Here is a 23,298-nt window from a genome sequence, read left to right on the forward strand (position 1 = left end):
CACACACACACACACACACACACACACACACACATGCACACACACACACACACACACACATACATGCACACACACACACACACACACACACACACACACACACACACACACACACACACACACACACACACACACACACTTTCTTAATTACTTGTTTTGACCCAACTTTACTCGTCGTCTATGTTTCTTCTCCCTCTCTGCTGCAATAATACTGACCGATCTTCTTCTTCTAAAACCTTTCTTTTGAAGTGACATGGTTTTATTTTTTATGCATTTTGGTTGTCAGCACTGACATTTTGGGAGAGGATGTGGATGAGTGTATTTTGACTCTGAAACAGCCATGGTTAAGATAAACTACGAGTTTCTTAATATAAAAAAGCTCCAGCCTGAGCTCTTTCAGTGATGCATTAGAAAGCCTATGCTACAATGTGCAAAGGTATAACAGTGCTGCAGATGACTTCTAACACTTGTAGTTAGCCAGTCATTAAAGAAGAGAGTTGTTTTTGAAAGGTTAAAGTGATTATTAGGAGATGTTAATAGCTGTTTTTACTGGATCTGCTTCTGCGGTGTGCACTTAAAACAAAAGCACAAAATATAATTTGTTGTTTGCTTTTAAACAAGGGAGAGACGTGTTTCTTCTCCTTTCTTACTTTCATGCCGGTTTGTCTGCTCACAACGTCAAGTGTGGGAGGTAAAGAATGAGTTTACACAAAAGGCACACACATAGAAACATGCTCAGGGTTGAGAACTAAGAGCTGGAGGGAAGTAGTCAACAGGGGCCGTAACAATTTTGTTTTGCTGTGTGTTGCTGCCTTTGTTCAATCATAAACCAATCAAACACATTCAGACCAAACACAAACATCCACAAATAAAAAACAACAGAGTTGTGCTTAACCTAATTTGAGGATTTCCTCCCACACGTACACCACATATCTCCTACTCCTCTTCTTTTTCCATGTGGCCTATTCTGTGTTCCTCTGCGCTCACAACATCGACTTCCACGGTGTTTTGACATTCAGACTGCGCTGTTCACCCTGTGATGACCCCCGACACACGCTCAGTGATACCCAAAGGGAAAACCGGGCTCTCCCACCCTTCGGGCTCTTCCGGAGACTCCCCTCCCTGGAGTGGCAGAGAAAAAGAGAGAGAGAGAGAGAGAGAAAGGTCTGGAGAAGTTGCTGGGCTGTTGCACTAGACCGTCTGTCTCTAAATATTTAATGTACACGGCACTGCCACAGAGAGCGAGATAAAGAGAGAATCAGGGTGGTTGATATATTGATGAGCCACAGGGAGGGAACAGGATTGGATGGAAGGAAGGAGGAGGGGTGAGAAATAGAGGAATAAAAGGAGAAGGGAGGACAGAGGGATATGAGAGACAACCTTGCTCAATTTTAATTCAAATGCTGTTAAAATATTAAATCCAAACTGTGTTTCCGCATTGTTTTCTTAAAGCTGACAGACATATTTTAACATGTGGATGGTGCCGGTGTAAATGTGAGGAAATTCCCAAAGTCAAGACAATGACAAGCCATCCAATATTTCCAATATATACCGCTATGTAGCTAAAAAGGAAGAAGCTATTATGAGCAGTCTGAGAGACCCAAATTAAGTTAATATCTCCCTAGCACAGTCTTTCTAGTACGAAATGCCCTCGTTGAGTTTCCAGACACTCTTTCCTTGCTGAGCTGCCATAGAGGTAACACAAAGAGGGAATTATGTGCTAAACAGGCTGCAACTTTGGAAGATATAGACTTAATTGGTCCAACTGTTGAAGCCTCATGTTACAACTTGTTGCATCTGACTGAACAGATAAGCTTCCATTTTAATCAATACAGCAACACAGGCCGAGTAACGCATCTAATTGCTGAAGCATATTTCTACCAAGTTTATTTTTCTCCGTTTTATGTGCATAACTACAGTGATTGTCCCTGCATACTTATTCTCTCAGCTCTCTGCCTAAACATGATGTATTTATAAGTCCTCAGTATGAACATGTTAACAATATGACTATGAGTAAATTACAAGTGTAACAATTCTATTTTTAAAGTGGTGAATTGGTTGTATAACATGAAATGGTGCACTTGGTAAGCTAGGTAACTCAACTAGTCATTGTACTAAAATTACTTTGACTTTTCATGGCGTGCTAAGTCTGGGCTGACAGTATTGCTGACCTGTGCATATATATTGATCCACGTATTTCTATGTTATTGTATTTTGTATTGTGTATTGTGAAGGCTTGCCAGCTAATAACAGACACGTCCATGCGTGTTAGGTCTGAGGTGACTATCTACAGTAATAAAAGGCAGCTCACAAACAGAAAAAAGCTGCCACACAACTCAACTCAGAGTACAGGTCAGTCGTATGAATACTGTTTTTCCGAGAGTGCACCAAACGGACATACTGTACATCACATGAAAACATGTTACTCCATTATCAGCATTTTTAGATGAGCTCTTTTTCCCTGTAAAAGGAACTCACATAAATGAAATGATAAAAAAAAGAGCTGATTAACAAATTAGATGTTAATTTGACAATTTGACAAACACATATCATACATCTGTATGGAATTTATACTTCACTTTTTGCACTGGAGTGAGCGCTTGAATATTACCATCCTGAATATACTGTATGAAGCCAGTCTACTATATGTGACTGTGTGGGATACATTAGTCTTTACCCCCAACACCAAGGAAGCTGTCGAAACTGAAGATGAAGCATACACTCCATCCTCCAGACTAGACCCTTCTTTGTCTGTATGTACCATTATAGAAAGCTAGTAGGTCTAATTTTAAGTTTGATGTCCCACTTCATGTTGCACATGGTCTCATGGGAAACGGAGAAAAAGATTATGAGGAGGAAGAAAACTAAATCCCTCAGAAATCAATGCAGCTACTACTGTGTGAGTTTCACTTGTCGAAAAAACTGTTGACAAGAAAGTGTCTTATTGGCAAATATGACGAGCCAGTGCACATTAAATGAGCATACACTCTCCGCAGTGTGTCCATGGCCTGGCATTTGACAGTGATGTGCTGCAATAACTGCTGCTTTGCATACAGGAATGCTATTGTTACCCACACATATGCACACATTACCACAGTGTTTACTCCCAGTGCACAGTGCCGCAACGTTCTAAAACCTCTGGCTGGTAGACAAGAGGTGGTGACCGCACTCGCCCTGAAGGCTGAAGAGAAGAATCATATTGTTTTCTGCTTGATCAGCTGTTTCAGAAGAGTATGAGGCAAAACAGAAAAACTGTTTGAAACTAGACTTCTACTGAATAAGCCTGGTCTGAGAATTAAGGTACAATTTTATTTTTTACTGTTGATTATTTTGGAGTAAAAGAGACTGACAATATTTTCAGATGGTGAAAAGAAAAAAAAAGAGGTATGAATCAAGAAAAAAATGAGAGATGAGATATGAGATGTGAGAAAAGAACAGGCACAGAGACATGGGGGTGGACTTCACTGCAAACAATACACACATACGCACACTTATACGCAGATCTACATGTACGTGTCATGATCACAAAGGATGCTGGGTAATTATGCTAATTATCCCATACTGAGATGCATATGCCCTCTCTCATTAAGGAACGACATCTTCTTTCTTTTCAAAATATGTTAATTTCTTAAGAACCATGCACACGCTACTGAGACACACACAGAGGCACACACACACACACACACACACACACACACACACACACTTATGACTGACACATCTTAACCCTGTATATATATACACAAAAACACACACAGGCCTACACCTTGGCAATGCTTACAAGCACACATACACATATAAACACGAGGCACCATTTGAAAATGAGGCAGATAGACCTGAGGAAATGATGCGGATTAAATGGCTGCCATAAACAATACTGTGACATCAGCGTTTATGGAAAACACACACACACACACACACACACACATACACACACTCACATTTCACAGATCTATAAAGAAGCTCACCTGCACATGTACATATACTGTATGCAAAATGTCTGCATACAACAGTTCGTATGAAATCTTATGAAAAATATTTTTTAGTATTTAGTTATCTTTTGTGCATCCTTCTGGGAATGTCCAGCAAACATGAGCAGCATGCTGAGCAGAGCGTGTTGTTCGAGTCACAAAACTACTTGGTTAGATTTAGGAAAAGAGCGATTCATTCTGACTTCCAACATGTCAAGAACCAACGCTTGGTCAGTGGGCCAACGCTTCCCACTACAATGCTTTACGTACCCCTCTAGAGTTTTGGACGCGGCGGGGAAGGTGTGTCAGTTTCCACTCATTACAGGAAAAAAAAGTCAAAATAAACCTCTGTCGTTACTTCGACTGTTAGGTTTAGGAAAATATCGTGGTTGACATGAACTTGACTGACAAACAACTTTCGTGACTACAGAGTGACTACCGACTGCCATGACAAAATATCAATGTTTACTTTTTGCTTTGCATCGGGCGTGAACAGCGATGTCGTCGTTTATACTATGTTAGTTGCTCTGACCTTCTAAAAATGACACGGGAGGGTTTACACTGGAGATAAAAGCTTGGTGCATTGGTATCAGACGGCGAGTGGCACTGACAAACCGTCAGTATTTGACGAGTTGGGAGTGAGACCGGATTGAAAAAATTGTATATGTATGTTTGAACTACTTGGTCGTGTTTAGACAACAAAACTACTTGGTTAGGTTTAGGAAAAGATCATATTTTGGGTCAAAATAACTATGTTTGTTACTTAACTTACTTCGGTGGTGCTAGTTCAGTAGGTAAGTTACATAAGTCACCTTTTGGCTTCACCTGGGTGACAGTCCGTGTTTATTTGATCTCTTCATCCACCCCGACCTCCTGCCTATGCAGACTTTGTCTATTTTGTCTTTTTATACTTTGTCACCTGACTTCCTGAATGACAGCCCTGCACGTCCTGCCTCACGAATATCGAGTTATGAGTATTACAGTGTATTATTTTTCATCGGTGTATGTCACCAACAGTGAGTGAGAACTGCTGTACAATTCCAACACACACAACGGGGTCAGACCTTAAAAATGAACAGATAAAGTTATGATACAATTTAATGATTACTGTTTGATCCAACCAAATCTGTTTTAATCCAATCATTCATGTCAGAATCAAAACAACTAAGATTTACACACACACACACACACACACACACACACACACACACACACACACACACACACACACACTCAACACAGTGACACATAAACGATATGACAGTCTGACTTCTAAATTTAGATCATAATATGTGTTCATGACTTCATGGGCGCGTTTATGGCTTCATGACACTATCGAGACATTCCATGTCCACACAGGTCAGCTGGAGAATCACCACAACTGACTGATGTCAATAACTCGACCACACACATGCTCACACACGCTCACACTGACTCATATCCCTTAATGAATGTTATTTGACCCTTTCTTGCCATGTCATGGTGATGCAAGGCAAAAAGAACAATTAAATAGGACTGTTTTGTCTATGCAAAAACAGAAAAACAAGGTGTCCACAGCTCTGCAGCTCTGAGGCCAATTTATTTTTGTTCATTTTATTTGAAAGACAGTTCATCATAGTTTTGTAGCTCACATTTAGTTGCACAAAACCAAACTAACTGGTGTTCACAGGGTACTGCGAAATGCTGAGGAAGGTGTCACAAAGAGGAGATCTTTTAGCCATTCACTTGAATGGTAGCATTGGTAGCATGCAGCAAAGGCAGTACATTGCCAATCTCCTCTGCTTGGTTGAAGAATATGACAATCAATAATATCGTCCCCATTCACTTAAACTGCACATGGATTCACTTGTGAGTCTGCAGGCCTTGGGCCTCTCTTCTTACCTAGAGACACAGAGGTGAAATCTGATTGGATAAAAGCTCTACTTAAAACAAGCTGCACTGGAAGCAGAGCAACTGAGGAAGACAGTAGCTGTGCAATGAGAAAATAAGTTAATGCAAAAACTATTTTTATAAATTATAATATATATAGTGTATTTAAGAAAAATTATAAAATGGATATAGCTTTGTGATTCTGTTTAGGCCAGCAGAGAAGGCCTTGCAGGCCCTGACGGCCCACTGCTGAAAATGAATGCAATCTTTGTAGCAGTTTGTAATTATTCAGTTACTGAGAACTTTAAGTTATATTTACCATGTCTATGTTTTCCAACGTAAAAAAATAAAACTTTAAGTTTCTAAAACATGCTGTGCTGCATGGTAGGTATACCATAGGTTGGTACACTGTTTCATTAATTCTGGAGTGTCAGACAGTGGAGCAGGTGAGGTGGACGACTGCTGCTACAATCCTCCACTGCTGATGAATCTACAGCTCTGTCCTGTCCTGCAGACAGAGAGTCAAAAGAAATGGCAGTTAAGAGTGCAGGCGACTACTCTACTCGCTCAAGTATTCCTACAGGGGCGTGTGTGTGTGTGTGTGTGTGTGTGTGTGTGTGTGTGTGTGTGTGTGTGTGTGTGTGTGTGTGTGTGTGTGTGTGCGTGTGTGCTGCCCCGCAGAGTATGTGTGAGTGGGATGAGATTGAGGCAGGAAGAATAGAGTGAGGGAGAAAGGGGGAGAGGCGAGAGGAGGGTAGGTGAAAGGGGGGGGGAAACATGTTGGGGAAGATCGTAAACTAACACTGTAGCCTTTTACAGCTGCCTGCAAATCCTGGAGTGGACTTTTACTGGAACAGGACAGACGGATTGATGGACGGATAGATAGATAGATAGGTAGGTAGGTAGGTAGGTAGGTAGGTAGATAGATAGATAGATAGATAGATAGATAGATAGATAGATAGATAGATAGATAGATAGATAGATAGATAGATAGATAGATAGATAGATAGATATAGATCAGCTGCTGAATATTTTAGTGCAATTCAATAAGTCAAATGGATAAAGCTACAAGGCGGGACAAACACACACATTTAGCAAGTGGACACCATCTCTAAAGGCGTGCACATGGACCAGAAAAGCTGGTGACCTTTATTAGCTGGGTGCTGGTGATCGTTTCTTTACCACAGACACACAGTATAGTTTGTATAGTGTGCATATGCAACTTTGCTTTATGTCTTTTTACAGTTTTTACCTTGTCTTTTTCACCTTATCCTTGATAAAAGACATACACAGCTCGACCAGTTACAGATTCCTCTCACAGATCGAGAAAGGGATTATGACTTCACTGTGCCTTTCTTTCTGTAGATATCTTTCCCACTTTACTCTCAATAAGAAACAGAAGAGAAAGGAATGAAAACACTGACACATAGCAGTTTTTTCATGGCTTGTAATCCCTCCCCATAAAAAAGGGGAACAACTCAGCAAGGAACAAAAAAAGTGTGCTCCCACCATCCTGCTATGTTGATTTGTCTCGTTCTATTTCTAAGGTCAGAAACGATGGAACAACATGTTCGAAAACATTACTTAATGAATCAGTAGAGGAACAAAAAATAATAAAAGTCAGAGATTACGGCAGAAATAACCCACTGTATACTACAAACGAATTACATTTTTACAATGTAGTACTACGTCACATTGAGAAAATGAAAGAAATCAGCATAATCAAATAAGAAATTTATTTGATTTTTGACAACTTTAAAAAACTAAATGTCACCGTTTGATAAATGTATATAACATATAGTTTGGATTTGGGACTCAGCTTGAGTGTTTAGGCCCTCCTCTGTTCCCCTTGACTTTCACTGCCTCACCTTGGGGGTTGAAAATACTAATTTATGCAATTTATGCATCTGAAAATTGTATAATTTTCTAATTTGAATTCCATAATCTCAAGGAAACAGTTTTGTCTTTAACCACAAGCAGAATTTAGGCAGAGATTCACAGTTGGACTCATTCATGCTCACACACGCGCACACACACACACACACACACACACACACACACACACACACACACACACACACACACACACACACACACACACACACACACACACACACACACACACGAGGACACTGTAGGGAGACACAAACATGCTGATGTGCTCAGTACCAGTTTAGCTGGGAGATGGGCAGATGGAAGAGTGCTCTTTTTACAGCCTTTTCTCCTCCATCTGTGTGTATGCATGTATGTGTATGCGTGTATGTGTGTGTGTGTGTGTGTGTGTATGCCCAATGCCTAGCATAACACTGGCAGAGCGTTGGTGCCAAAGTGGGCATCTGGTCTGTGGACTATCACAGGGGAGAGAGAGAGGGGAGAGAACAGTAACACCAACATAAACCCTCCTCTCTCTCTCTGTCTCTCTCTAAAGTTGTGGATGCAGTTAATCCTGCTTCAGATCATGTTCTGGTTTCCTGGATGTTGCTGCTTAGCAATAATTAACTACAGACACATGTACACAAACAAACCATTGTGCATTTAATGTAAAAAAACAGAGAAACACACACAAACCCACACAGGGGCCAGATTAAAGGTCAAACCCTCTCTGTCTCTGTGGCTTCACTTTCTGTCAGAATGAAGCTGTGGTGTGTATTTCTGTGGACTGCTTCCAGGTTGTGTAGGGGTCAAACTGTCTCTGGGGCCCAGAGTATCGCAGGTGCTAGAACTTAACACTGGCCACTAACCAGTACACATACCACACACACACACACAAACACACACTACACTAATAAATACACACCTCTTTCACTCAAAACGTCTAAACGGTGAAACATCATCCTCCACCAGCCTGTGAACTTTGAACCTTTGTTCTCTACTTGCCTTTGAATGTTATCGAGTGTCTTGGGTGGAACCGCTGCTTTAGTGTCACCAGCCAAGTTGAGTTGGCAGTGTCGTTCTTTATACTGTGAGAGTGATAAAGCTGATCTGTGGTCAGCAGCGGGCCTCGGGGAGAGCCGATCAGGCTGCAGTTTAAAGGTAAAGTTTGGATTATCAGCAAACTGTTGTGTGTTAACGGCTACCCCTTCCCCGGGAAATTATTCCCATAAATGTCATTGTCTTTCTGGCTTTATTGGGCGGGTGAATCCTCTGCAAACACACATGCGTGCGAACACACACTCACAAAACAAAACATAAAACAAGTGGAGACACTGATCTCATGGTCATGCAAATAGAATAGAGCAGAGATGCACTAAAGGACCATCAAATGGGAGCACGAGCGGATCACACAAATAAGTAATACAAACATAACACACACAAAAACACAGAAAAAGCAGATGCAAACAAATTATCTGTCAGACAACAAAACCACATGCTGCTATAATTCATACTATCTGCAATGTATTGGTTATTTTCAGCTGACACCTGATCTGACTTGCCTGCTAGAGTGTCCTTCTCTTGTTTGTATTATTATGCTATAGTATTTCCAGTCCTTTACACTATTATTAGCTTTAACATCTTTAAGCAGCATTTGTCTTCTCTAGCAACACCATTCATCACTTCATCATTCAGTAACTGGTAACAAAGCAGAAAAAGACTAAACGATTGAAATCCTCTTTTCCCCCAAATAATCGTAACATCGTGTTGTCATGAGCTCAGTTGACATTGACGTTCCATACTTAAGTTGTGCCGTGACAATTGAACAAACTCCTTCCCTCAAAAAGGCCACAACATCCGGTTGAAAGTTCTGGAAAAGCTGCAAAGTGGGTCTTGATGTATGTTTTTCCAAAATTCCAAAAGTTTCACACTTGTTGTAGGACCTACTATGGTACAACTGTAGTTTTTTTTGTTTGGTAGCTGTTAACTGTTTCCGCAAAAAATAATGAAGATAACCATAATAGAGTCTTAACTTGACCATGAAGGCCTCAGGTCTTCCTCGTCACTGTGTCTGTGTGTGTGTGTGTGTGTGTGTGTGTGTGTGTGTGTGTGTGTGTAAACTGCACCGTCATTGCAGGTTGCTCTCAGATGGAGCATGATGGAGTCTCTACTTGTCACTGATCTGCAGTGTTCAGCATTAACCACCAGAGTGCAGGCTGCTCCCACAGATCTAATGAAAGGGGTTTCCCATTCATGTCTCCCTTCCTGTTTAGGTCAACACTGCTCTGAGGTGTTATCTAATGAGGTAAAAATACACAAATAATTGTGGCAAATAACTAATTTATACTGTCATGCGTGTTACAGTACTGCATATTTGTGATGTTCTGGCTACAACAGACCAAACAAAAAGAACACTTGACTGTATTTACATTACACACACTCTTATTCTTCAGGTTAATGTGTGACCGAGTGTGTGCCTCCTTTATGGCTCCCTTTCACGTGAGCAGACTGAGACTTAAACCTTCACCCCCGATGGGGCAGTCTGTCTGTCTATGATTGTGTCCAGTGGGCACCATGGCGACCCATTCTCGTGACAACCCTGTAACCCGAGCCACCAGTCAGGTAGGGCAGGTATAACCGTGACGATGTGAATGATCCAGGTCATAGATGTGTGTGGAGGCGGGGCTTAAAGAAAAGAGACAAGAGACAAGAGCAAAGTTTAAACAGAGAGAAAGCTCTGACACTAATGAATGAGTCTGTGAGTTAAAAAAACAAAAAGGAAACATGCTGGAAGAAGGAGAGGAGACTCACGCCGTTGGTGCTGAAGAAGACGAGGATGATGGGACGTTCACTAACATCTCTCTGGCAGACGACACAGGTAAAGACTCAAGGGACTATTCTGCAATTGTTTTGGTCTTTTTTTTATCAAAGTAAGCCCATTTCTGCCCTTCATTTTTTGTATATGCACAAAATGACAGACACATGACAGACAGTTACATCAGTTGTTAAAAGTATGTGACTGAACAAATGAGGCCAGCTTGTAAAACCAGAGTAGTTATGTTGGTGTGTTGTACTGTGACAGGACGGAGGTGTGGCTCCTACCAAAGCTGCATGCCTTTCTTTTTGGTATTCACTGCATATTTAATTGGCAGAGTCATTTTCCTTAAACTCAAAGGTAAGCGTAAACATTAAACTATTATGTACAAATAGGGTTAGGGTTATACACAAAAGTATATATATGAAAAAAAAAAATCTGTTACCACAGCATTGGTATTACATAATAGTTTGCATTCTGAAGAGTTTGTACTCTAGGTTAGGGTTAGACAATACTGGGAGAGAAAAAGGGAATATTTGACTCAGTGTTAAGTTCACCTATATTTGTGGCTATCTGCCGTTTGATCTGGGTCTGGCGTGCTACACCGAGGTCAGAGTGCTCTGCAGTCTCTAAAATCTTAACTTGCAAATTGATTACAGCTTGGATCTCTTATGTGTTCACTCATAGCGTGGTTTCTGATAAATTGTCATGAAGAAAGTGCTGGAAAGTACATATTTTGAAATGGTAGTAGTTGGGGGTATGACAGTTTTGACACTTTTAGCCAGTGATATCTCACAGGGATTGGGCAACACACACACACACACACACACACAGTAGGAAAGCAAAAGAGAGGGTGAGAAAAAGATGGAGAGAGAGAGAGAGCAGACTGGTCATAGATGACTTTTAACTACAGCAGCCGTCTCCCCAGGGTTTGGTTTGGCTAACAAGCAGCAGCATATGGACTCCTCAGATCGAGCAGAGACAACACAGAGACTGCAAGAATACTACACCCACTGGGGAGACTCGGTGACATGTGTATATTAATGTTTACAAAGGCTGGCAACCACTCCATTCATGCATACAGACAGACAGAAGGACAGAAAGAAATCTAGATGCAGAAAAACAAAAACATGCAAAGGTCTGGTGGGAATGACATTGCTGCTCTCGTGATATTATAGCAGTGGGAATGACTGAAGGCCTGAGCATCTGTGAGGACTGCAGCAAGTGTGTGGTGTGTGTGTGTGCGCTATGTGTGTGTGTTTGTGTGCCCCCCCTCCCGTCGGCTGGTGTGGTCACGCACACTCGGTGACGTCGCTATCATCATTATCCTCACCATCACCACATAGCCTCTAGTCTGTTTACAGGGTCACTCCGCTAAACGGAGACATTTACTGCAGTAGGTGAGTCTAAATGCCGGCATGCGTTTTGTGTAAAATTAAATTTGAGTAGCTAAATCACAGCTAGCCTTTCCATTAGCAGTTTGAAGCTAATGCTAGCTAGCAGCAGCAGTTAGCTTGTAACGTTAGCAGTTAGCGGTAGCATAACTCTGGGTGTTGTCCGGTTATTAAATGTATTTATCAAAGAGTCGCCTCTGAATATCAGACGAGTTCATTATGGTTGGGTTTTGCGAGTAACTGACTTCACATTGGGTGTTGAAGTAGTTGCTCAGTTGGTGTAACTAGCCAGACCGCTGACATCAGTTAGCTTAGCGACATAGCTAGTAAAAGTACACGCGTCCATTATCGGACACGTCCTGATAATGATGAAGCTAACTGGCTGTCATGTATCTGTGGCATGTAACGATTGACTGTAATTTTGCCGTTAGTTGCTCGTTGTATGTAGCATCACCACATCATCTCACACCCAGTTTACTGACAGTAAACATAGACGCAACCATGTTTAGCAACGTATAGCATGTTTAGCTAGCAAATTCCAGCTAAGCAGTATTGTTTTAGTGCTCCTGTTCAGTGAATACGGATGTAGTTTACATATAAAGTCAAGGATGCTTCCTTTGTATTTATAGCGGAGGTAAGCCACCTTGCATGAAACAAAGGTCTCCTCTGCTAACATAGTAAAACAATACACCTTTACGAAATGACAAATTGAAAAAGAAAGGGGTGCCATTTCACACAACAAATGCTCTTTGTTTAATGTGACTATGTTTAGGCCATCATTGACTAACTTAAATGATCACAGGACAAGGTGGATCTAGATCTGAGTGGCTTACCACCTTGATGAGTTCATGAAGGAGCTCGGCACAGTATTAGGCACCCTTACTAAAAAATATATAGTTTATTTATTTTCGATTTACAAGATGAACGTGAACACACTTAGTTCCTCTTACCACCTTGACTAAACAGTTTCCCAGGGAAGCCCTGGTCCCCTGGTAATTGGTGTTATTCATATGAACAGGGAAGTAGATAATGGCAGGAGTCTTTGCCAGCATTTGAAATATTCATCATGCTAGAACCTCCTATTATCAGACGTATGACTGCTTCATGGAGCTTACAGTGTCTGTTCTTGTTCTTTTACAGTGGACAGTGGATCTGCAGCCCTGTATACTAAACAGGAGAACGAGCTTTTCATCATGAACTGCGATATAGATGGTGCGTCTGCATACACGCAGCTTTGTGAAACACTATTATGTCCGATAATGTAATAATAAGATAATATGTTTCAAGTGCATGTGAATAGCATCAGCGTTTGTATCTATTGCAGGAGACATGGAGAACCAGGTGGAGATGGAGGAGAAGACGAGGTTAATAAATCAAGTTTTGGAACTTCAGCACACGCTAGAAGGTAACACACACACCTTTATCTCCTCTCCTACACTCTCCCTCCATCTCCTTTTCACATTCTCAAAAATTATGAAAAAAATGGGAAATATATCTGTAACATGAATTCAAGATAGTGATAGTTGTTGAATCTGATAACTCTGAGTTACATAGAGTAACTTGATGGCCATAATAGTTTCACTAGGCTAAATGTCGCCAACCAGATGTCTGTTGTTATAAAAAAACATGTTATCCAGCACAGCTGTGGACTGTCAGAACTTAAAACGTAAGCCGAGTAGACCATGGACTTTGTCTTTGTTCCAGACCTGTCAGCGCGGGTTGACGCAGTCAAGGAGGAGAACCTGAAGTTAAAATCTGAGAACCAAGTCCTTGGGCAGTACATTGAGAACCTCATGTCTGCCTCCAGCGTCTTCCAGACCACCGACACCAAGAGCAAACGGAAGTGAGGGACCCTCAGAAAAACACAGTCCCATGCCAGCAGCTGGGAGAGGGAACCCACCACTGAGACATGGAGAGGGGTTTGTTTACTCAGCTGACCTGGGTTTCTGTAACCGTTACAGCCCACTTACCCGAGTCGAAACTAACTATTTAATTATCAAAAACATAAACCGATTTTGTCACATGTCCCGCTGACTCAGAAATAGATGAATTTAATGTTAGTTTGACCCAGGTCTGTTTTGCAGCAGCTCCCTCTCCACACTACAGAACCAGACTATGTATATGAAGCGGTTAAGGGTCATTTGTACCGTGAGTTTCTTCTTAATGCTCTCTGTCAAAGTAGTATCTGTAAAATAATTATTAGTTCTGCTTTACCTGCTTGGTTTTGTGTTTGAGGACAATTCAGATTTTCTGTGATTTTCCCAACTTTCTGATAGTGTTCCTGTCTCAAACTGACCTGTAAGTGGGTGAAAACAAATCAAAAATATTACAAATACTGGTTGACCATAAAGCTCATTTCAACACTGGTTTATTTCTTTTTGTAAAATATTATCTACATCAGCTGGAGTTTTTCGGTAGGTCTTGGATGTCATGTCTATATGAAACATGACTGTATTCTGCCATTTAAAAGCAGTCAAACTGAACAGTATTACTGAGAATAAAATTTATTAGATAGGTGCCATTGAGAGCTCGGCAACAATGCAAGTAAAAGCACAGAGAAACTAAAAGTTATGTAGACTTCATAAAAGTGTAAATCTTAACTTATCAATGTTTTATTGCAAGTGGTTCAATTTTTTTTTTTAAATCACAATTACACACGATTTTCATTTTGCACTTCAAAGTATTTGTAACCCTTTCAGTTGATCATGTCATGTATGAGGGTTATGGCCCAGACTGTAATGTAACAAAGGAAATGGACATAAATGTAGCCGGGCTGACTCGGAGACAAACCCTGCATTATTACATTGTGTGTACTCATCCTGTTAGAGGGGGGGGGGACAGATGGACTAAATGGGCCAGATGAGTCAAAAGACACGAGGAGGAGGAGGGAGGGGGGAAAGAAAGGGGGGGGGGGGGGGAGAAAGGGATGCCTTCCCCTTTAAGTAAAGAGGCCTTGAGTGCTATTGATCCATCCGGCCAGGCCTGGAGTACACCACCTGCTAGAGGAGGGGTTTGACTGTAAAATGTGCTGATGTACTCGGTGTGCAGCAGAGTGGAGGGTGTGTCTTCCAACACTTCTGCTGCATCAGGTACAAAAATAATGAGGGTGTAAAGAGATGAAGTCATGTAATCTGAACACATTTGCATTCCCTTTAAATGTATCCAGTTCAATAATGTCTGGAAAGCAGTAATTCATGTGTAAACATCAAGTAACTGTGGTGCTGTTTGAAAGGGGTGAAGTTATTATGGGAGGCTATAAACACTGTATATGATGTAATTTATTGAGGTTATTTTGATATTTTTAACAGGTGTACAGTATCATTTCTTCTGTCTGGCTATGAATATGCCCTACCTACACACGCCCTGGTACCAACTGTCTTGTGTGTAGACACCCTGCACCTTTGCCTTTAAACTGTTTTTTGTTTTAATAAAAACCTAAGATCACTCCTTTCTCTGGGTCTTTTGTCAACTAATCCTACATTAACTTTCAGGAGCGCAACAGAAAGTGTTGATATATATATATATATAGTTTTTGTATTAAATAGTTTTATTTTCAAGAGCAATGTACAATTTGCGAACAAATGTAAACAGGGATTCCTGCCAGAATCTGGCAAGAACATGATCTACAAAAGCTTGAGACAATAATATAAAACAAATAAGTTATCATCAATGTTTTTCCCAGGCAATAATCTTGGATCTGAACTCCAGCTAGTCTAGATACTCTGGGAAAGCGCTGCTGTGTACTGACTGAATGAGACGTGTTTTCGGTAGGTTTAATATCCAGTGGTTTGCTGCAGAAACCTACGAATCTTGTCTTATTGACAACGGATGGCCAAGGCATTCAGTGTTTGGATCAGACCTAGACCTTTGAAACACACCTAGGTTCAGAATAAGCACATCAGTGGCATGTCGTATTTAAGAAAACTGCCTCAACAGGAACAGTGGTGGAAGAGGTGGGCCTTTTCAGGCTGACAGACATTGGTGACAGCAACGGCTTAGAGGAGAGAAGAACGATGAAGAAAGCGCGGAAGCTCAGGATGGAGGAAGAAAAACATCTAAATGCACAGAATCTCCGGGGGATTGATTCATCTGATCGTTCAATGAGCAGGCAGGGAGGAGACTAGACGAGACGAGGGATGCAGGATGTGGTTTGGGAGACTGCGGCCCTGTGATGGGTGTAGCCGAGGAGGTGACTGCAGGCTACCGGGTGGTTGGGAGGAAATGCATGCTGCTCTGCTCAGAGAGGGCGGAGCAGCAGCTGAGACGGCCCTTTCCACCTCCTCCGCATTTAGGGGAGAAAGGAGACGGCAGGCGTGGGGGTTCACCTCTTCAGTCTTTCCGTACCCTCCTCTTTCTCACAGCTTGTTTGTGGCTCTCTTCAGTGACGTCTCCTCCCTCCTTCGACTGGGGGCCACAATCGGAAAGAAAGAGAAAGGAAAAAAAGGCAGATTTAATGGATGAGATACAAAACGTCCCTCTTGCATTTTTCACATGACCGACATGTTAACAAATCCAAGTGTAGAGTTCGCCCCATGTTACAGGGTGTCTTGACTTTGTATCAAGTCAAATCAAACTGATTTAATTAAATTAAAGGCCTTTTAAATGCCAAGTAGAGTGATACATGATCACTCTCAGAAAAAGAGCCGAGCACATTTCACACAAGGGCAAGGACAGTGTCCGAGACGTGAGACAGTCTCAACACAGGGGAGGTGAGGGAACGATCCTGTTCAGTGTATTGTCTGCAGGCCACAAGAGACTGGCTCACCATGTGTGTGTGTGTGTGTGAGTGTGCGCATATGATAAAAGAAAGTGGGGCATTTATAAGTCCATGAGGTGCTTTGCACCTTGTATCAGTACACCAAACGGCAACATTTTAGCTAACTTTTTAAACATAATGTATTCAAGGCCATGAGTATGGTTAATGAAATTCAAGGACCTGGTTCTAGGTATTAATTCCTAGCGTGTGCATGAACCCCAAGATCTCTACCAACACCATCAGCTCATGTTGCTCTGCAGGTAAGAATAACTCACCACGACACCCACCTCCTCTTCTAATGTTCGCTCAGGAGCTTTGCTCTCCTCTTCTCCTCCCTCCTCCTCCTCCTCTTCTTCCTCCTCCTCCTCCTCATCCTCCTCCTCCTCTAGATTGTCACCTCCCGCATCGGCTTCATCCTCCTCCTCCTCCTCTTCTGTTGCTTTTGAAGGAGACAGAGTAACGGTAATGACAGTAAGGACAAAGAAATATGAGTCTAGAACAATGTAGCAAAAGACCAATACTCTGATCAATAAAGCAACAACAGAAGAGTGTGTGTGTGTGTTTGACCCTCTAACCTGCAGCTGGAGCACCTTCTGCAGCCTCAGCTGCTTTGTCTTCCTCATCTCCTGCTGCCGCCGCCTCCTCTTCTTCTTCTTCTTCCTCCTCTTCTTCTTCCTCCTCCTCCTCCTCCTCCTCCTCCTCCTCCTCCTCTACATCAGCCCGGGGAGGATCCACCTTCTTGTACACGTAGTCGTCATCTGATTTCTGTGACGCAAACAGGAGATGGGATCACAGTCTGGTTTAGAGGGGGTCTGCTGGAGTGCTTCGCATAAATTGAGGATGGGAAACACACAATAAATAAATCCCTCATTAGGTTCACAGTACCTTTGGCCAGCAGAAGAGCACACCCAGTCCAACAGGCAGGCCAACTGTCAGTATGTAAATCACCCATAGCCACGGCCGTTCCTCTGCTGCGATCATCAGCTGAGCGAAAATCCCCGGCTGGTGGGATCGAGGAGCGAAAGACAAGAGCAAGAGCAAATAGTGAGCCTTTGTGAACCTCTCTCACACAGATACTGACAGTAAATTATATGCACACAGTGATAATGTAAGTGTCTGTGAGGGTGCTGCTCCTTACAAAAACATCACACTGACCTCGTTAGCGCTGGCCACCAGTTTCTTCAGCCCCCAGCTGTCGGAGGCCCAGCGGTCGGCCACTTCCTTGTGCGAGGTGATAATGAAGTTGTCAAAGTAGATATCAGCGGTCATGGACCACAGCTCCAAGCCCACAGCCTTGAAAGGTGTCATCCTGAACGGCTGCAGGTCCTCAAAATAATCCGGGTTATTGATCTTGTGCGGCTTCCAGACTCCCTGGGGACAAGAATGTAGAGGGAAAACAATTATGGTGGCTTCAGCTGGTGCACAAACATACAGCGTCTCCAACAGGACAGGTCAGAGGTGTTACAAGTAATACAGAGAGTGAACTGGCAGAGTGCTGTAGCGTGCACCTCATTATTTGTGCTCTACAAAAAAAAGAAGCTAGAAACAGTTCCTAAAAGAGAAATTAAATAAAACTCCAAAACACCTGGTTTAGTTAATGCTATAGTCACCTGATAGTTGGGATTGTCCACCAGAGGGGCTTTCCACTTGCCCTTGTACTGAGGGTTGTTGATCTGTGGACGCTTCCACTCCCCACAGCCGGGGGCCGTCTCACAGGCTGGGTTAGGAATCTGCGGGGCTTCCCACTCTCCATCCATCTCCTCATCCCTGCACACAGAGAAGAGCGGTCAGGCTTGATCGTTCAAACTGCCGGGTGTGGGTTTGTTTGGTGACCATGTTCATTTTACCAGTCTTCTGGTTTCTCAGCGTTGGGGTCGGAGACAAACTCTGGTTCTTCGTCCAGCCAGTCCTCTGGCTTCAAAGCGTCAGGGTCTTCAATCTTTGCTGGAGCATCTTCGTCCCTGACACACACACACACACACACACACACACACACACACACACACACACACACACACACACACACACACACACACACACACACACACACACACACACACACACACACACACACACACACACACACACACACACAATTGATGACTAGGTCCAATCTGCAACAGGATCTGTACTGTCTACTAGTATGTGGCTTGCGGTCACCAGTCATCGGGCTTGGCAGCCTCGGGGTCAGGCATCTTGGCCCTCTCGTCCCAGTCCTCCGGCTTAGAGTCATGTGGGTCGTCTATCTCTTTGGGTGGGTTGACTGGAGGCACCACGTCGTGCAGCAGGCTGCCGCGGCTCACGCTGGACTGGTCTATGAACATCTCGTAGCTGTTGTCTGGGTTCAGGACTAACAACGGGGGAAACATGTGAGCAAAATGAGAAATGTACATTTTATTTAAAAAAAAGGCAGAGATAGGCATGTAAGCTATTACATTTCAGACAGATGTAAAAACGTATATATTCTCCTGTACCCAGAGTGTAGAGGTGAGTCTTCTTGTCAGTGTAGAACTTCTTGAGGTCGACATCAGCCCTCTTGGCATGCTTCTCCTCCGTGTCTTTGTTCAGAGGATTCTGGTGGCGGAAGATGAAGTGCAGCTTGTAGTCCTCGCCACACTTGTCTGGTCCGAACATGAGAGAGTACGATGTACGGTCGTGGAATTGCTCCTTAAGTGAAGAAAAAAAAGTTTATTTTAAAAGAGTGTACACAAGACAGAGGAGGAATGCTCTGAAGGTTTTGGATTCAGGTCAAGGTATCTTCAGTATTTGCTTCAGTGTAAGATGCTTTTGATAGACGTGCCCATCAAATGGCCTGTGCACATTAAAACATTACACATAAACAGAGCCAGGGAGAATGACGACATGTATACCAACCAGATTGAGATTGCCAGTGTCTGAAAGCAGTTTGATGTAGGCTCCACCACAGTCGATGCCATCCTGGAAATTCACCTCATACCTGCAACCAGAACACAACAAAACAACTTAACAAGTCGCATTATTTCACATGGTTTAGTAAACTTGAAAATGCAAATAAGAAGATTTAAGTCACACACTTATCCATCCACGAAACACTGTAGCTCATGGAGAAAAAAGTCCACTTGCATGAACTAAAAAAATAATGTTTTCACGTGTGTGTGTGTGTGTGTTTGAACTCACTGTACGACCAGAGGTTCATCCTGGAAGACAAAGGGTTTGTTCAGCATTGCGGAGATGGCGTGGTGTTTGGCCCGGGACTTGAGCACCAGACCCTGGTCTCCTGGAACTTTGTTCTCCTTCAGCTGCTCCACAGCCCACTTCCCTACAGACAGAGAGACATTCAACGTTTATTATCACGGTGTGGTCGCAAAGTCTCTGCTTGAGGCGGCTTTAGTGTCGTCTACATTAAAGTCCAACTGAGGCGTTGGACCTCATATCACAGCAATGACGCTGCAAAGTGTTATCCAGTAGCGATGGTTGCCCAAAGAAAAATAAGACTAAATATCTTTATTTACAGCATACATGTGTCTGTGCGAAGTAAAGATAAAAACAGCCAGTTGTGCCTCTCTACAAGCTCTCGTACGCACACATTTAGATAAGCCAAGAGGGCGGGAAGAAAAAGGAACAAACCGTCATATTTGGCGATGTCGTCATCTGCATCCCCCTTCACTGTCTTTGAGAGCTGCCAACTATGGAGATGAACATCACAAAACCCTCAGCTTCCACACATCAATATGTGAACACACTACAACCACTGATTGTGTAAGTTTATCTGGGGTCGGAGGCTCATCTATCCGAGCAGGAATTAAACATTTACGCTGTATTTTTAGCCACCCTTGGGGGTAGATTTGTCAGGCTCTACCTTTCCAGAGAGCCGTCATCAAACGTCTCTGCAAAGTACACATCTCCAGTCGGGACGGGAGTCTTGTATGTTACCTGCGGAACAAAAAAAACATAAATTAGAAGTTATTTTACAGGCCACGTTCCCCGAATCCAAAAAAGCCGTGACACACTTCAACATCACAAATGAGCTTTACTTAACCTATGACCCATTTCTGACCTGGAAGGAGACATTTGCATCCATTCCAGCCTTCCCACTTGCTGTGCCGTCTGTCTCATCGAAGAGGTTTTCATCCATCACTGTCGCTGCTTCCTCCTCCTCCTCCACCTCCTCTGCCATCAGAACCTTTAATTCCTCCTCGTCCAACCCCATATCTTCATCCATGTCTGAAATATCAATGTCCAACTGTGTCTCCTGGGTCGCCACAGCCAGCGAGGACAGGAGCAGCATGCACCACATCCAACCCCTTTCCAGCTTCATCTGTAGGGGGAGGGTAGAGATAGCAGACGGGTGAACAGAGTGTGTGATAAGGGCGTCAGAGATGAGCACGGTGTGAGGAGGGTGAGGGAGGATAAGGGATGGGAGGAAGGGGGCAGGTGTGAGATGTTATTTATGGAGAGGAAAGGGATGTGTGCGCGGGGAGGAGGTGGACATCAATGATATAAATAGAAATCACAAGTGCGTAAAAGGATGAAAGGATAAGAGGGTGAGAGAAAAAAACAAAGAGATTGCCATCACATTAGAACAGTGTTACTTGATGTAGGGCCTGTGTCCTCAGATCACATCCTTATCTCACAAGACTGACCCTTCTCTGCGGCAACGCATTCCCACCAGCTAAATCAAAAAGACGGACTCCTTCTAAGCAGATGCCACTAACATCTGTACAATACAAGCCTCTTTGGATTTATAATATGTCCTCTTTCTAAAATACCCTTACTAGTCCTAATTTGTGACGCATCGTATTAGAATCTTTTTTTGTGTGTCCTAAAATGCATTTGAAACCCTACCTGGTGATTACTGGTACAATTCAGATTTTTGTGACACCAAACAACAGCTGTAATGACCTATCGAGCTGGCCACACCTGCTTACTCCGCTTGAGAGCAGCAGGACTTTAAAAAGCATCAGTGCAGACGGCACAGCAGCACGCTCCCCTTCATTCTTAATCAACTTTGATTCCCATGCTGCTGTTGTTCTGTTAGGTAAACGGAGTGCACGGGGATCAACAGGGTAAACACAAGGGAGAGATGATGAACAAATAATACATCTTGTCTTAAAAAGCATCAGAATGTGGCTCAGTTATTTGCATCTTTGGTCTTAATGCAAGCAATGCAACAGTTTGTAAGAAATCATGGCCACATCCCATGTTTCTGATAGTAGGAACACTTCCTGCACACAATCCTAATATTTAATGTATGAGGTGGTCACATGTGGCAGTGGATTAATCAATGAATTGGCTTCTTGACTTCAACAAGAGTCAACGGTGGTTCTCAACCAGTGACATTTAGAGTCAAAACTGTAAGTTCTTGGTTCTTCTATTCTAACCAATGACTTTCATTTGCGTCAATAAAAGAAGTACCTGCTAAAGGGGCACAATACTTTGATGAAGGCTCAGCTTCTTTACAATGACAAAGGGCCATTTACCTTCACAGATGAGAGCATGGCTCTTGCAGAGTGCACTTTATGGCAACCTCAACGGTAAAATTAACCATTTGAGGCAAACCTTTTACTAGTTGAATGCATTCATACCCCATATGTCTATAAAATGTCAGGGACAGTGAACTAGGTCAATGGTGACAAGGAGGCACAGTCAGGTTAATACACCAGTTTTAGATTAAACAGTGCAAATGAAATATTCCTCTCAGACATAATCATTCCAGTTTTGGAAAATGTTCCATATGATTTTAGTTTATAAAAGGATAATACACATTACTTAATATTTCTATAAATATACCAGTCTTAGTGTCTTTTGACGTGTGTGAAACCAATCAAGTGATCAGGAAACAGAAAAACATGAATACAATAATACAGCAACAATATCCACTATGTTGTACATGTAGAGAGCAACTCAAAGCACAACACAGCACAGCCAAGCCATACAGATTATAACCATAATTAATTAAAATACGGCAATCATACTTTTTTTCAATCTCTTTCTAAGAAAAGCTTATTACTGAACAGATCTAGAAAGTACACAGAAAAGGTCACAGGACAGGGTTAAGGAGCCAACATGGCTGCCACCGAACACTGCAATATCTAAACTATTGTAGATAAATGGCTCTGGCTGCAACACCTAGCTCGCTATGCTAAGTGCACATCGCGCAAACGTTAGCATAACACGAGCTCATCTAGTAGACTAACGGTAGACTAATGGGCTTATACGATGAGCCCGCTAATCAAACACGCCCTGGAGTTAAAAACGCTAAACGAAAAATATGCATTTCAAAGCAAAGGGAGGCCGAAGACTGAAGAAATGATTGGACAGCTACGGTTAGCTTGCTGAATTAGTAGTAATGTCGCACAGGGGTGCGATGGGAGAGAATGAATGAGCGCACACAAAACAAACCTTTTGCGCCTTCTTGTCAATTGCAGAGAAAATGTCTTGATAACAGCTTTTTCTACAGAGTAAGTATCTTGTGCGTTTCTCCTGCTCGGAGGATCACCGAGGCCCGCCGTGTACAGATACACGGTTCTCGGCTGGAGAGGACGGAACGTAGATGACAGCTTGGCCCCGGATAACGGTGCGCGGTTGATGAGCGCGAGCAAGTCCCTCAGCAAATGGGCATGACGCATGCGCACATTGCGC

At 42.7% G+C, this 23,298-nt stretch overlaps 2 protein-coding genes across 5 annotated transcripts; one reads left to right on the plus strand and one right to left on the minus strand.

The window, feature by feature from the left end:
• Positions 1–11,797: 11,797 nt before the first annotated feature.
• Positions 11,798–15,365, plus strand: scoca (short coiled-coil protein a). 2 transcript variants are annotated; one of them, XM_076091123.1, is made up of 4 exons: positions 11,798–11,927; positions 13,062–13,133; positions 13,246–13,326; positions 13,626–15,365. In XM_076091123.1, the coding sequence occupies exons 2-4, from the start codon at positions 13,115–13,117 to the stop codon at positions 13,766–13,768; spliced, it is 243 nt and encodes an 80-aa protein (XP_075947238.1). In that variant the 5' UTR covers positions 11,798–11,927; positions 13,062–13,114; the 3' UTR covers positions 13,769–15,365. The 2 variants fall into 2 exon arrangements, with proteins under 2 accessions (XP_075947238.1, XP_075947237.1); XM_076091122.1 differs by having other exon boundaries at positions 11,866–11,923.
• On the minus strand, positions 14,520–23,252 carry clgn (calmegin). Of its 3 annotated transcripts, none has more exons than XM_076091121.1 (15): positions 23,059–23,252; positions 20,714–20,974; positions 20,516–20,589; positions 20,284–20,342; positions 19,834–19,975; positions 19,552–19,633; positions 19,152–19,344; positions 18,838–19,027; positions 18,525–18,638; positions 18,288–18,444; positions 17,833–18,048; positions 17,563–17,679; positions 17,253–17,442; positions 16,965–17,110; positions 14,520–16,325 (listed from the first exon to the last, which is right to left on the minus strand). In XM_076091121.1, the coding sequence occupies exons 2-15, from the start codon at positions 20,972–20,974 to the stop codon at positions 16,251–16,253; spliced, it is 2,016 nt and encodes a 671-aa protein (XP_075947236.1). In that variant the 5' UTR covers positions 23,059–23,252; the 3' UTR covers positions 14,520–16,250. The 3 variants fall into 3 exon arrangements, with proteins under 3 accessions (XP_075947236.1, XP_075947235.1, XP_075947234.1); XM_076091120.1 differs by having other exon boundaries at positions 16,965–17,116; XM_076091119.1 differs by having other exon boundaries at positions 16,953–17,116; positions 23,059–23,251.
• Positions 23,253–23,298: the final 46 nt, after the last annotated feature.

The sequence above is a fragment of the Anarhichas minor genome, unplaced genomic scaffold, assembly GCF_050575085.1.
Source record: "Anarhichas minor isolate MPS153535 unplaced genomic scaffold, ASM5057508v1 ptg000014l, whole genome shotgun sequence".
Lineage (NCBI taxonomy): Eukaryota > Metazoa > Chordata > Actinopteri > Perciformes > Anarhichadidae > Anarhichas > Anarhichas minor.

Coding starts and splice junctions, on each gene's coding strand:
- scoca (XM_076091122.1), top strand. Junction 13,134..13,245: donor CATGAACTGCGATATAGATG/GTGCGTCTGCAT, acceptor TATCTATTGCAG/GAGACATGGAGAACCAGGTG. Junction 13,327..13,625: donor ACTTCAGCACACGCTAGAAG/GTAACACACACA, acceptor TCTTTGTTCCAG/ACCTGTCAGCGCGGGTTGAC.
- clgn (XM_076091119.1), bottom strand. CDS start 20,974: ATGAAGCTGGAAAGGGGTTGGATGTGGTGCATGCTGCTCCTGTCCTCG. Junction 19,634..19,833: donor GATGAACCTCTGGTCGTACA/GTGAGTTCAAAC, acceptor TTCTGGTTGCAG/GTATGAGGTGAATTTCCAGG. Junction 17,117..17,252: donor AGAAGGTGCTCCAGCTGCAG/GTTAGAGGGTCA, acceptor CTCCTTCAAAAG/CAACAGAAGAGGAGGAGGAG.